This window comes from Brassica oleracea, chromosome C2, assembly GCF_000695525.1.
Source record: "Brassica oleracea var. oleracea cultivar TO1000 chromosome C2, BOL, whole genome shotgun sequence".
In the NCBI taxonomy this organism is placed as follows: domain Eukaryota; kingdom Viridiplantae; phylum Streptophyta; class Magnoliopsida; order Brassicales; family Brassicaceae; genus Brassica; species Brassica oleracea.
Window position 1 is genome coordinate 48343407 of NC_027749.1, and position 13695 is coordinate 48357101.

At 29.1% G+C, this 13695-nt stretch overlaps 1 protein-coding gene across 3 annotated transcripts; it reads left to right on the forward strand.

Annotated features, from left to right (window-relative positions):
• The first annotated feature begins 475 nt into the window (after nucleotides 1-475).
• Nucleotides 476-5573, forward strand: LOC106320573 (sugar transporter ERD6-like 18). 3 transcript variants are annotated; one of them, XR_001265867.1, is made up of 18 exons: nucleotides 476-742; nucleotides 912-974; nucleotides 1721-1810; nucleotides 2179-2238; nucleotides 2398-2463; nucleotides 2554-2619; nucleotides 3195-3270; nucleotides 3374-3438; nucleotides 3525-3617; nucleotides 3721-3801; nucleotides 3901-3985; nucleotides 4128-4171; nucleotides 4433-4495; nucleotides 4589-4682; nucleotides 4814-4867; nucleotides 4968-5027; nucleotides 5117-5231; nucleotides 5338-5460. XR_001265867.1 is itself a non-coding variant. In XM_013758958.1 (18 exons), the coding sequence occupies exons 1-18, from the start codon at nucleotides 596-598 to the stop codon at nucleotides 5475-5477; spliced, it is 1428 nt and encodes a 475-aa protein (XP_013614412.1). In that variant the 5' UTR covers nucleotides 476-595; the 3' UTR covers nucleotides 5478-5573. The 3 variants fall into 3 exon arrangements, 2 of the variants coding, with proteins under 2 accessions (XP_013614412.1, XP_013614418.1); XM_013758958.1 differs by having other exon boundaries at nucleotides 4589-4648; nucleotides 5338-5573; XM_013758964.1 differs by lacking the exon at nucleotides 476-742 and having other exon boundaries at nucleotides 1728-1810; nucleotides 4589-4648; nucleotides 5338-5573.
• The last annotated feature ends 8122 nt before the right edge of the window (nucleotides 5574-13695 follow it).

Genomic DNA, 13695 nt, shown 5'->3' on the forward strand with positions numbered 1-13695 from the left:
TGAGTTTGAGTCAGGAGAGTCCAGCAGAAGTTCAAGGGTGAGAAGCAGAGATAGTATTCATGTCGGTGATATGTTAGGCATCCGCAGAGAAGTTCGAGATTTAGAGAAGCATGCTCGATTGAAAGCTGATTTAGTGGAAAATATTTGGCAAAATTTTGGTGATGAAGATGAATAAGCTTTGTATGTTTTTGAATTTCTCTATTTATGTAATCTACTCTTAATGTATTAAATAAAAAAATTTCAAAATTTTATAATATATTTTAATATTTTATTCATGTATTTTGAATTATTTCTATTTTTTTTTAATTTATATTATTATTTTATTCATATGAATTCATTCTTCGGGTTCACTAATACAGAAAACAACAAATACCGATTCATAACTATTTATGGTCCCACAAAAAAATATTAAAAAAATTGGGTGAAGGTTCGCCAATGCTCATGCTCTTATATAGTAAGCCCACTTTGACAAAAACAGAACACATTCTCTCTCTCCTCCTTTTCTCGTTACTCTCTCTCTAACTCTTTCCTATTACTCTCTCTCACTGGTTCACCAGGAAGAAATTGTGTCTTATTAGTGCTTCATGTGCTTACGATGGTGGCGGTGAAAGAAGAAAAAAGCTTAGAAGAAGGGCTTTTAAAGCTCAAGAACCAAAACGAGGCTTCAGGATGTCGTATTACTGCCTGTGTTATCCTCAGCACTTTCGTAGCCATCTGTGGCTCCTTCTCCTTTGGAGTTTCTGTTAGTTTCTTTTACTTTGCCTCTTTTCCTTTTTTCAAAAATATATTTAACCCAAAATAAATATTATATACTATACTTAAGCAAAAACTGAAAGATTGACAGTGTTTATGGAGCCAAAATTCCATTATGGTAAACTCTTAAAGTCTGTTTGTTTGTTTTTTCTTTGCAGGTTGGTTATACTTCAGGTGCTGAGGTTGGAATGATAAAAGATATGGGTCTCTCTATCGCAGAAGTATGTCTCTCTTTTATTCCTTATTTTCTACTGTTTCTATAAACAAATATTAGAGTAAACCCAGTCATAAACTGTGATTAGCAGCAGAGATCGTTTGACTTATGTATATAAGTACAACTGGATCAGGTTAACACGTCACAACTAATTTAATTAACTCCGTATTATATATTTGTATATCTTTTTCATTCATTCAAACCGAATTAGTTAACCCATCAACTCTAATGAAAAAAAAAATATCGTCGTTATCTCAAATGGTGAAGTTTATTTTACGTGTGGTTCACTTCCATTAAAAACCTCTTTTGTTTTTTGTTAACTTCCTCCTTTTTTACCTTTAAAATAATGTAATCATTTATAATAATATCCCCTAATACATGGAGTTAATGAAATCATACAAAGATAGTTACATTTATTAATATATCTACGGATCTACCTCTGGTGGCCAGCCGGCCACACTATCGTCTACGACAATAGAAATTTTTTAAAATATATATATTTAAATGCTTTTACTTAATATTTCATATAATATCAGGTAGAATTCACGACTAAAACAAAATTATTTGTAAATATATCAACCATTCCTTTTCTGGTTTATTATAGTACCGTTCGATCATTTGTTTCTATTTCATTCTGTTTAATGAATAGATGACTTACAAGTTTTTCTAGCTTTAACATAATATCCCACTAAAAATTCTACTCGTGCAATTTATATTTTGATGAATATTGAGTATTTTTAATCAATTTTTCAGTTTTCAGCGTTTGGTTCGTTCTCGACGTTGGGAGCAACATTCGGTGCGCTGTTCAGCGGTAAAATGGCGATCATGCTAGGAAGAAAAGGGGTAATTACATTTTTCTCTTTTCATAATCTTAAAACATTGTTATGATCAAATTTTCCCATTTAAGAAATAAACAGGAAACCAAGCGCTCGTGGCTTGGTGGTAAAGGAGGTACAGCTGTACTGCCCGCCATCCGGGTTCGAACCTTGGCCACAACGGATTTAACATCCCTTCCGTTGGGGCGCTGAACCTCCTACGGTGGGATAGTTGAGAATGTGGCTGCCCAGATACCAGAGTTACCAAAAAAAAAAAAAAAAAAAAAAGAAAGAAACAGAAAAATCTTATAAGAATACAAAGAAAGGAAACTTATTTCCTACTAGAAATGTATATCTCTATTTGCTACTAATTACATTTTTCTTCTTTATTTTAAGACGATGTGGGTCTCCGATATACTCTGCATCACCGGTTGGCTGTGCATCGCTTTCGCTAAGGTATTAAAAGATTTTTCATCACAGACTATGGGTCATAGATCATTATTTTATTTTTATTTTTTTGCTAAAAAGATCATTATTTTTTGAAAAATAATCAAACAATTTATCTTATGGTTAAATAAACCCAATCTTTTGCTATGCTTGACTGGAACATAATAGGATGTGTTGTGGCTGAACATCGGAAGATTCTCATCAGGGATAGGACTCGGTTTGATTAGCTACGTGGTAATTAACTTGTCAACTATTATTAGTGTGTATATATATATATATATATATACACTTTAAAATAACACTTATGATGGATGTACCAAGCAGGTACCCGTCTACGTAGCAGAAATTACGCCGAAACATGTTCGCGGCACATTTACCTTTTCAAATCAGGTATCTTTTCTTTCTCAAAACCAGCCAAATTGTGGCATTGTGGGAATATATATGCGCTTTTCAAAGATATAAAAGTTTTAAAAGAATACAAAATATATTTCACCAAAAATTGAGGATGTTTCGTTTAAAAATATTTATTAATATTTTATTATCTTCAGGTAAAACTAATGAAACTTAGGATCCGACTGAATGTCATAAATAGCGTTATATTTTTACCGAGAAATACATTTATTCTCACTCAGCTAAATTCATATCAATCAGGATGAAAACTTTTCACCTATCTTTTCGCTAATAACTATTTAAATAGAATAAAAGTGTTTATTTTGTTCTCCTTGCTATGTGAAGAAAAATTCGTGTTGCGCTGGATGTGATATTTCCTTTTTCTTTCGTTGTTATTTTATTTCTCTAATGTTACTCCCAATTTCACTATATTAATTACTCCAAGTTACTTTTGTAGTTACCAATCACGCTCTTAATATGATAATAGTATGATTCTGTATAACCTGAAAGTTTCAATCAAAATATCCCAAATATTGACTGACCCTTTTGAATTCTCGTGTGACTAATTATTGTAGCTTCTTCAAAACTGTGGACTCGCCATGGTTTATTTTTGTGGGAATTTCATCAACTGGAGGATGATGGCTTTACTAGGTAAAACTAATTATTATTTCATAATCAACATGGAAGTGATGTTAAAATACGAAAGAAAATGGTATATAGTAGAGTGTAGAAATCTAATATTTTATCGTTTTAGGTGCTTTACCCTGCTTCATTCAAGGAATCGGTTTATTCTTCGTACCAGAGTCCCCAAGATGGCTGGTTGGTTAATTTTTGTTTTTTTTTTGTATATTTCGTAAGAAACCCACTAACCATGAACCTTAATTAAGTTATCTCAATTTTAAAAGGCAAAAGCTGGTACGGATAAAGAACTAGAAAATTCACTGCTCCGGCTTAGAGGGAGAGATGCTGATATCTCAAGTGAAGCCTCGGAGATTCAAGTGAGTTTTACTATAATATATGCTTTTTAATATATCTTCATTCATCGACAAAAGGTAATCTAGAGCGAGAGCCCGAATGATTTTTGTTTTGTTTTGTTTTAAGGTTATGACCAAAATGCTGGAAAGTGATTCGAAGTCGAGTTTCAGTGATTTGTTGCAGAGAAAGTATAGACACACTCTCGTGGTATAGTTTTAATATATGCTGTAAAATTAAGTATATAAATTAGTTTCTAGACTATAGTTTTTGTATTTATTTGCACGGACATGCATTGTTATTCCTCAGGTAGGAATCGGGCTAATGTTAATACAACAATTCTCAGGGAGTACTGCTGTATTATGTTATGCAAACACCATTTTTAGAAAAGCTGGTAAGAATAATTAAGTTTATATATATACACACACTATCATATTCAAATTATTATATATTTTCATGATGAGGAGAGATAAGTTAAATCAGATATTTACCATGAGTTCTCTTTTGCTTTAATAATTAGCTTTTGGCTGAAACAGGTTTTTCGGTGGCCATTGGATCGACACTGTTAGGCATCTTCGTGGTAAGTATATACACTTGTTCAATGTTCAGAAAAAAGTACTATATACAGTTGTCTTTTCATAATTTTAATTGACTACATTTATACCATATTTAAGTGAAAATCAAACCATCTTCTTATAAATCAGTTGTTATTCAACTACAGAACTATTTTGATGTTTGCGATATTTTGTTGGGCCAAACTTCTTCAAACAACTTTATAAACTAAGAATTTCTATTTAATATTTTATTATTATAATTTCCATTTTTTTGTGGCTATTCGCAGGTACCAAAAGCCATGATTGGTCTAATTCTTGTTGATAAATGGGGGAGACGGCCCCTGTTGTTGGTGAGCACGTTTCTGAATTTTCAAATTAGGCCAATCATTTATCATAGAAACTACAAAGTTGTTTAATTCTGGTTTTTATTCTGAAAATTATAGACTTCAGCGTCTGGGATGTGCTTGTTTTGCATGTTTATTGGGCTCGCCTTCACATTGCAGGTTCTTTTTTTAACTGGCTTTCTTCACATTACAGGTTATTCTACATTTATATATATATATATATATATATATATATATATATATATATTACTATCTTTTTTTTTGATCAAATATATATTACTATCTATTCTATTATTAACTAATGTTTTGTATATGTATGAGCAGAAAATGCAATTGCTTTTGGAACTAACTCCAGTATTCACGTTTATATGCGTTACGGTAAAACAGTTGCTCTACTTTTCACACTGTCATAAAAAAATATTTTTGGTTTCTTATACAAATAAAACGTAATTAAATTTTGATTTTCTTTCTTTGGCAGCTGTATATTGCATCTTATGCAATAGGCGTGGGAGGCCTCCCTTGGGTAATTATGTCTGAGGTACATGAACTTATTTTGTAGAAAATAGTATGCCAATTTTTTTAAAAAAAAAATTAAGTAACATTTGTATGATTTTTTAATGTGTGCAGGTATTTCCAATGAATATAAAAGTAACAGCGGGGAGTATAGTTACATTGGCCTCATGGTCAAGTAGTTCTATCGTCACTTACGCTTTCAACTTTCTGTTTGAATGGAGCACTCAAGGTATAATTTTCTTCTTATTAAATTATGTAGTATATATATATTAATAAATTAAATTTTATAGAGAATTCTATAATTTAACTTTGATTAATAAAAAATTACATAATAGGAACATTTTACATATTCGGGGCCGTCGGAGGAGCAGCACTAGTTTTTATCTGGTTTCTCGTTCCGGAAACGAAAGGATTATCACTTGAAGAAATACAACTTTCGCTTATTCGCGAGCCCGACGAAATAAATCATACGTAGACTAAAATGCCTACCCTTTTATTGTAATATATAAAATTATTGAACTCGGTGTTTATGATACTCATCAAGAAAGAATACTATTTTAGTTTTCATTGACCGCTTGTATATATGTTCATTCGTACTAGGCATGGGTATAAAAACCGAAAACCGAAAACCGAACCGAAAAACTGAATCCGAAACCGAACCAAAATTCAAAAATAACCGAACGGTTCATATATTTCTATAACCAAAAAACCGGAACCGAACCGAGAACCGAATGGATACCCGAATATCCAAAATAAAATTTATATACCTAAAAATATTAATTAAATAAAGTATTGAAAATACTAAATATTCAAAACTTACTTCTTATATACCGAACTATCCAAAAAATCGAAATACTCTAATATTTTTTTTATCTAGAGTATTTTAAATTATCCAAATTATCCTAAAGAACCGAATTACGCGAATTTATCCAAAATATTAAAATTTATCTGAATTACCCGATTGATATCCGAAAAATATCTAATAAATTGTTTTTGCCCTGAATTATCCAAAATTAACCGAAAAAACCGAAACAAAACCGTTACTGCATTAGAACCACAAATTTATCGGATATTAGTCGGTTCTTATAATAGTTATCGAAACCGACCCAAAACCGAAAAGAACCGAACCGGATCCGAACCGAATTTCATAGATAACCGAACAGTTTCTATATCCCTATAACCGAAAAACCCGAAAACCAAAAGAACCGAACCGAAAACCGAACGCCCAGGCCTAATTCGTATTCTATCTGTAAGATTTCAATACTTTTCATTTATTATACTAAATTATTGAACTCAGCGAGAAAAAAAAATATCGCTCTAAATTAGCCATTGTATGCGGAAGGTTCAAACATGGATGGTTCAACGGTTTTTTATTTAATTGTTTAGTTGCACCAAATTTCCGGTTAATTTAATGGTTAGAAAGTAGAAAGCTGGTGCACGTTTTAAGTATGAATAACTTCAATACTAGTGCACGTTTTTATAATCGAGTAGAAAGTATACTGACATCAAACCAATTTTCACATGCACGAAACTAAAAGATATTTAATAAATTGTCATTTAGTTTTTCAAAGAAGTTGGTGTACCTTCGTCCAAAAAAAAAAAAAGAAGTAGGTGTACCATTACATACCACAATTGGTGCATAGTCTCCGTACAAGCGCGGAGTCAGCTACATTATAGATGCATTGTATAGTTTTGTTTACGGAATTTTATTGTTTGTTTGTTTTTTTTGTCTATAATGTGATAGATGAGACTTTGGAAATTACATAGGTTGATGAGTTTGATATAAAAATGAATGACGAAGTCATATGTTGATATTTTTATATCTTATATGTTCAAAGTTGAGAATGATGGAACTTGTTAGTATTTACTTAGGTAGTTGTTTGTATATAAATCAAATAGGGCATGGAAAAAGATAATAAATTTGGATTTAAAAATTTAACAATTTAAATAACAATAAAATAAAATTTTCCTCTTATTTCACCAATTGTTTTTAGAAAAAAATAGAATTGTAATATATTTAAAAAAAAATTATAATATTTTTAGAATTACATACTTAGAAAATTATTTTATTTATATATTTTTTCTGGACTTTGTTATAGATGATTTGGGGTTGACAAAAAAGTCTGAAATATGACCAAATATAATTTTTTCTTAAAAGCATGACTTTAAAATGTTAGGGTTTCAAAATAGATGGGCCTTGAATCTGTGGTTTAGTCTGATACTGAGAAAACTGTTAGGACTTCAACTCCTCTTTTTCTCTATGTTGGGAATGTGGGCACTAATTTCCCGATTCATGTAGGAAAACTTGTTTCTTAGTTTGTGAGATTGAAAAACGTAGATTGATTTTAAGCATGATTGATGAGAAGTTTACTTGCATCAGCTTCGTCTGCCGTGGGCGTTGAGTTTCGTCGGCGCCAGATGTTAGACATGCAAGAGAGAAGTTCTGAATATGTTAATTTCGTGTTTTGTTTTTTCTTCTCTCGTGTTTTTTGGGTTTCACTCTTTGCTCAGACTGTACAAAAGATGAAGTCTGGCTAGGCCGTCTCACTTCTCTGAAGTATTCCCTTGATCAACCTCCCACCAACATCTATCTTCTGATTTGTCTTGAAGTCGAGGAGCTTCCAGAAAAATTAGCTTACATCTCCTGTTCCGCTTGGAATGGAGAAATTAGTTCTTTATTCATCTTAAATTTTATTAAACAATAAAATAGATTATCAAACTTCACACGATAAATCGTTAAAAAATTAACAATCCACAAAAATTTAGGACCGATCCTGCATAATATAACTGATTAATCAGTTATGGTCCTAATCTCGCATTAACAATGTGGGCCAAGCGTAGTAGTAATAATAATTTATATATCTAAAGTAGACATGAAGAAAGAGGATTTGGTGACACGTGTTCCATGTTTTTTTTTTACATGTTAAGTCCTCTTTTTTTAGAGCACTCTAACTTCGCCCAACACATTCTAATTGTGCACTTTTCTTTTTAGATTGGTTTCAAAAAAATTTAATCGTGATCCTAACCCCTAATGCATACAAGCGACTCTTAAATACAACTCATATCACTAAAATGATCAAAAATATGAGGCGTCACATGCAATCACCCATATTTCTTTATCTCTAGATTAAAAGTTATAATCATTCTATAGATCTATATGATCATCGTTTTCTGTCAAAAGAAAATTAAAGTTTAGAAATGATCTAAATAGATGTGTCTGTATTTTTCTATATGATTAATGTCTTAAAATTGAATTTATTACCATTGAATCCACTATAAATATCAAACCCATAATTCTATAGGTAGAAATTTGTTTTTGAGAAATAAGCTATTTTTGGTGAAGAAAAATGTTCATTTTTCCATTAAAAATAGCAAACAAAAGTCGAGGTGTCAGCACACAATAAAAAAATTGGTTAAGTTATACCGTCCTAATGACAACATGCAGAACAACTGGAGTGTAGTCCTCAAAATAAAAAAACATAAAAATATACATATATATAGAGATTTTTGTTACTATAACAAACGCTACGGTGTGGTTTATAAACATTCAGAGCCGTATTCTTTTTCGTGTTGGTTTAGGTATTCGAAATTTGTAAAACCAATAAAATGTGATATCAAAGAGAGAAGTAGTTAAAAGAGAATTTAGTTTTTTTGTAAATGACTATTTTATCTTTTAATTTCAACCAATGAATTAAAGATGATCTAATTTGATAGGTATGACTTATCTGAGAATTTTAGTTATCTAATCATTCTCGGATTAATCATCGTCATATGAAGCTTGATAATCTATTTTATTGGTCAATAAAATTCAAGATGAACAAAAAATAAGTGAAATAATATAAATATATTTAAAATATTTAATTTATTCACACAGCCACAGACTCTCAAAATCTCAGGACCGGTCCTGTAGTCAACCAAACACTCGCAGTGGCATGGTCACAAGTTAGATTTTCAAGTTTCAACTTTCATATGAATACTCAGATTTTGAATTACACTGATGTGTAAAGTCTTTATAAAAAAATTACTTGCGATTTTTTATTTTTTTATTTTTTTGGTAAAAAAAAAAAAGTGTTTTCACTTTTTTGCCGAAAACCTAAACATTATAAATAGTCTCTTCTATTTATCGCAAATCAAACCCAGGTATCAGAAATTATAGCTGTAACTCTTTTACCCCTGGGCTAACTCGATGAACATGCCAATTTTACCATTTTTTATTTATTATAGATTTAGCGCAGATACAGCATTCCATTCATGCATGAGAATTGACTATCATTTTGTCCAAAAGCTGATCATGTATCATCCATGTATTTGCAGATGAACATACCAATATGCTAACGAATGCCCTATCACATTCGAAGTTAAGCTCATTTTAATAATGATTTATTAGCAAATTTATTAATGTAACTAATACTATTAAAATAGAAGCACAAAGTTGGATCCAACTTGTGCTTAGGTAAAATAAAATAAAAATACTATACTATATAACTAAAACACCAACTACATTATTCTTTAGTCTAACACTTTATATTGATAACAAAATATCGCCTACATTCTCGCTTTATTTATGGTAAGTATTTTAATGAAACGATTATTCATAATTTGTTAAGTAAAGATATTTAAAGACCCTAATTTATATGGCAATATTTGAATAGAACATTTCAATCATCTATCCAATTAAACTATAAATACTTTAAGCTTTTGTTTGACAACATAGTTAACAGTTAAAGAAAAATATAGTGTTGTTTGAAAACATGAATAGCAATATATTAAAGAAAAAAATAATGAACTTATGTTATCAAGAAAATTGAAAATTCATTATATTATGAAAACTATATATATATGTCAGCTTTAAAATATACGAAAATGGCTGACCCAATCTAATTACCTAAAAAACATCTTTGTCTAAGATAATCATAAAAAAAAAAAATTATATACATAATTCAAATCAAAATATTAATTTAAAATTGATTTACATCAAAAATTGATTCAAAATTATACATATATTCAAAAATTGATTTTACTAAATTTTTTAAAACTCAACAATTACCAATTAATTAAGAATTTATAATGTTCTTACAAATTAAAACAAACACCTATGCGGACGCACGGATCAAGATCTAGTATCTTATTAAAGTAGGAGTACTTTAAATTTTTGTTTGGTAACATAAATATCAGTTAAAAAAAATAGTGATGTTTGGAAACATTGATAGCAGTAAGTTAAGAAAAAAAAGTAATAGGCTTATGCCATTAAAAAAAATTGGAAGTCCATTACATTATATTAAAAAGTATTGGGTTTATGTTACTTGATATACATATTCAAATCAAAATAATAATTTAAAATTGATTTATATCAAAAATTCATTCAAAAATATACATATATTCAAAATTTGATTTTTACTAACATATTTTCCAATAACCATTATAAAAATGTTTTCAATATATATAAGAGAAATACAATACAAAGCCCAATTTCCAATACCAACTTAAGTCATGGTTTTTATATTTCACATTGAAATTTAAAAATATAATATATGTGATTATTTATATAATTGTACGTATAAAATATTATTAATTATAAGAAAACCTATTTGATGGTATGTATAAAATACGATTAATTATATGATAACAAATATTTTTGTAACCTATGATGACACATATAGGATATGTAATAGTGATTAGGGGTGGGCGTTCAGGTTCGTTTTCAGGTTTGTTTGGAATTTCGTGTTCGGTTCAGATCTTTGAGGATTCGGTTCGGATTTGGATAACCAATTTAAATTGGTTTGTGTTGAATCCAATATTGGTCAGTACATTAATGGGCCGCGATCAAGGACATGGGCCGTAAGGAACTGAAGTCCATAACGAACATACGAACTCAAGATGAAGCCACGGAGTCTCGGAGATCGCGGAACAAGAGACGGAGATCGCGGAGCAGTTACAAAAGTCACGAGGTCGACTCACTATAAAGGAGGAAGAATGGGAATGAAGAAAGACACGTTGAAAACCCTAGAGAGAGCTACACACATACATCGACCTTGTTTCCATCCCGATCTTATATTATGACTTTACCGATCTCATTTGTATCATTCGATCTAGTTCAACTCATTGTATACGATCTTATTCATCAATAAAGTCCATTTTTACCTACCGGAAACTGTTTACATCGTTGTGTTCTAAAGATATTGTTGCCTACATCATTTGTCTTCCCTAGATCAAACTCCCGATCACTATCAAATACTTAGAGTAGATTTTAGGTTCTACAGTTTGGTTTAAATATTTGGATAGATAATTAATAATTATTAAGTATTTTTGGAGTTTTGAGTGTATTTTAACTATTTTATATATTTACGTTTGATTATTTGTATATATTTTTAAGTATTTAAACGAACTTAAAGTATCATATATATTCTGGATGTTTTTATATATATTAAATCTGAAAATAATTAATATATATAAGTATATAAATCTATTTTGGATACCCAAAATACTTCGGTTCGGATCGGATTAGGTTTCAGTTCTTCAAATACCAAAATTTTGAATAATTAGGATATTTAATCAATTTCGGTTCGGATTTGGTACTACTTATTCGGATTGGGATCGGTTCGATTCTTCGAATTTCAGTTTTTTGCCCAATCCTAAATAGTGACATAAAAACAAATAGTTTCATATTTTTTTAAAAAATACACGACGCGCAGAGGATGAAAATCTAGTTTTACCTTATAGTTGTCTTCGTATTAATGGTTCTTCTTCACATGGTTTATCGTATTTAAATACTCTTTACATTATTATATGAAATATGAAGTTTAGGGTTTCGTTCATGAGGTTTAGGGTTTTGATTATATTTTATACTTTAAGACCCTAAATTTATACCGAATGTTTTTATATAGCAATACATTTTTTTGGACAAATGTATAGCAATACATTAATACAACTTTTCCTATGTTACTTTATAGTATATATACAATTTTTTGGGTGTAAAGTATGATATAATTGATTAGGTTTTTTTTTGTTTCAATCAATGTAATTTATATTTTAGGAACCGAATAATGTAAATGCTTCTTCTTCACATGTATGTTTTATCATATTTATGTATTCTTTTACAATATTATATGAAATACGACTATATGAAGTTTAGGGTTCCATTATATTTTATGTACTCACATTGATTATATTCATTAAGTTGTGTGTAACAGTAAGAAAATAAAATTTATTCAAATAAACTACTTTTTAATGTATCTTGCAATATCTACTATATCGTGCGTAACACTAAAAAGGTAAAATTTATTCAATTAAAATTTATTCCTTATTTGTTTTATTCAAGCCCAATTAAATTAAATTGTTAAATATGATCTATATTTCATTTAATTTTTTTTGAAAATATATTAGTGTTTGAAATTTATTTATATTATACTGCTAACTTATTAAAAGATAAAAATAGCAATCGAAATTAAATATGAATTTGAAAATATTAGTTAAAACATATCAAAATATAAAATTTATCAGTTTGTAATAAAATACGTTGCATTATCTAAACTTTTGGTTATCATCAAAACTCAAATGTTTAAGTTTAAATCGCGGATCATAATCTCGCTTAAAAAAATTAATACCACATTATAAAAATTATCAATATGTAATACTTGAAAATATCTAAACTCTCAAATATACTCATCAAAGTGCAAACGCCTAAGTTCGAATCAGGTAACTTTGAACAAAGTATAAGATTATTATATAAAATATAAACCAACAAAATTATTACACGCTTTGAAAGCGCGTATCAAAATCTAGTGTTATATTATTAATAGAACATGTGAAAATTGGAAACTAAAATTTTATACCAAAATAATATACGTTTTTTATAGATGAAAAAGAGGTTCTATTCTTTTCGAATTAAATCATTACTGCATAAAATATAACACTGGGAACTTTGTCATAGGCTCATAGCGACATTTGAGCTGTTTTTTCAAGCAACAATTGACATCTTTAGTAGCAACAACTTTTCTATTATTATCTTCTTTTGTATCACCGAGAATATTCGCAACCACAATGTGAGAGTTATTAAAATTATATATATGTTAATTAGTTTGTTATTTTAATAACTAATCAAGAGTCTAAATGCATGAAACTTGTGTAAAATAATTATTTACTAGGATAAAACCTGCTCCTTGTGCAGGGTGAGTTTATTTATATATATATTATCGATAGTTTTTTTTATATATGTGATCATTTTATTTATATATATAAAATATTTTTTGTTGTTATTATATAATTTTTTCCGATGGATCGGATCAATTTTTATTAAAAATAATAGAACAAAACTATAATTAATACATCATGGGTTGATCGGATTGGACATTAAACAAATTATAACATAAAAACCTTATTTTTTTCATCGAACACATTCTTGAAAAAAGTGAACAGTATTGTTTTCACAGTTGAATTATTTTGACTTTTATCTTCCATATGGTTTTGAAAGCTTTCAAATCAACAATCGAATTGATACATGTCATTTTAATGTTTTTAGTCGTATACTTAAGGAAAACTTACATTTTTGTAATTTAAAGTCGTTTTAAAAAATTCAAAATATAACATCTAAGAAAAAATCTAACATATAAGAAAAATCTAACATATAAGGTGTCCTCATTTTTGTATTTTAAAGTCGTTTTAAAAAAAAAATAACATATAAGGTTTCCTCATTT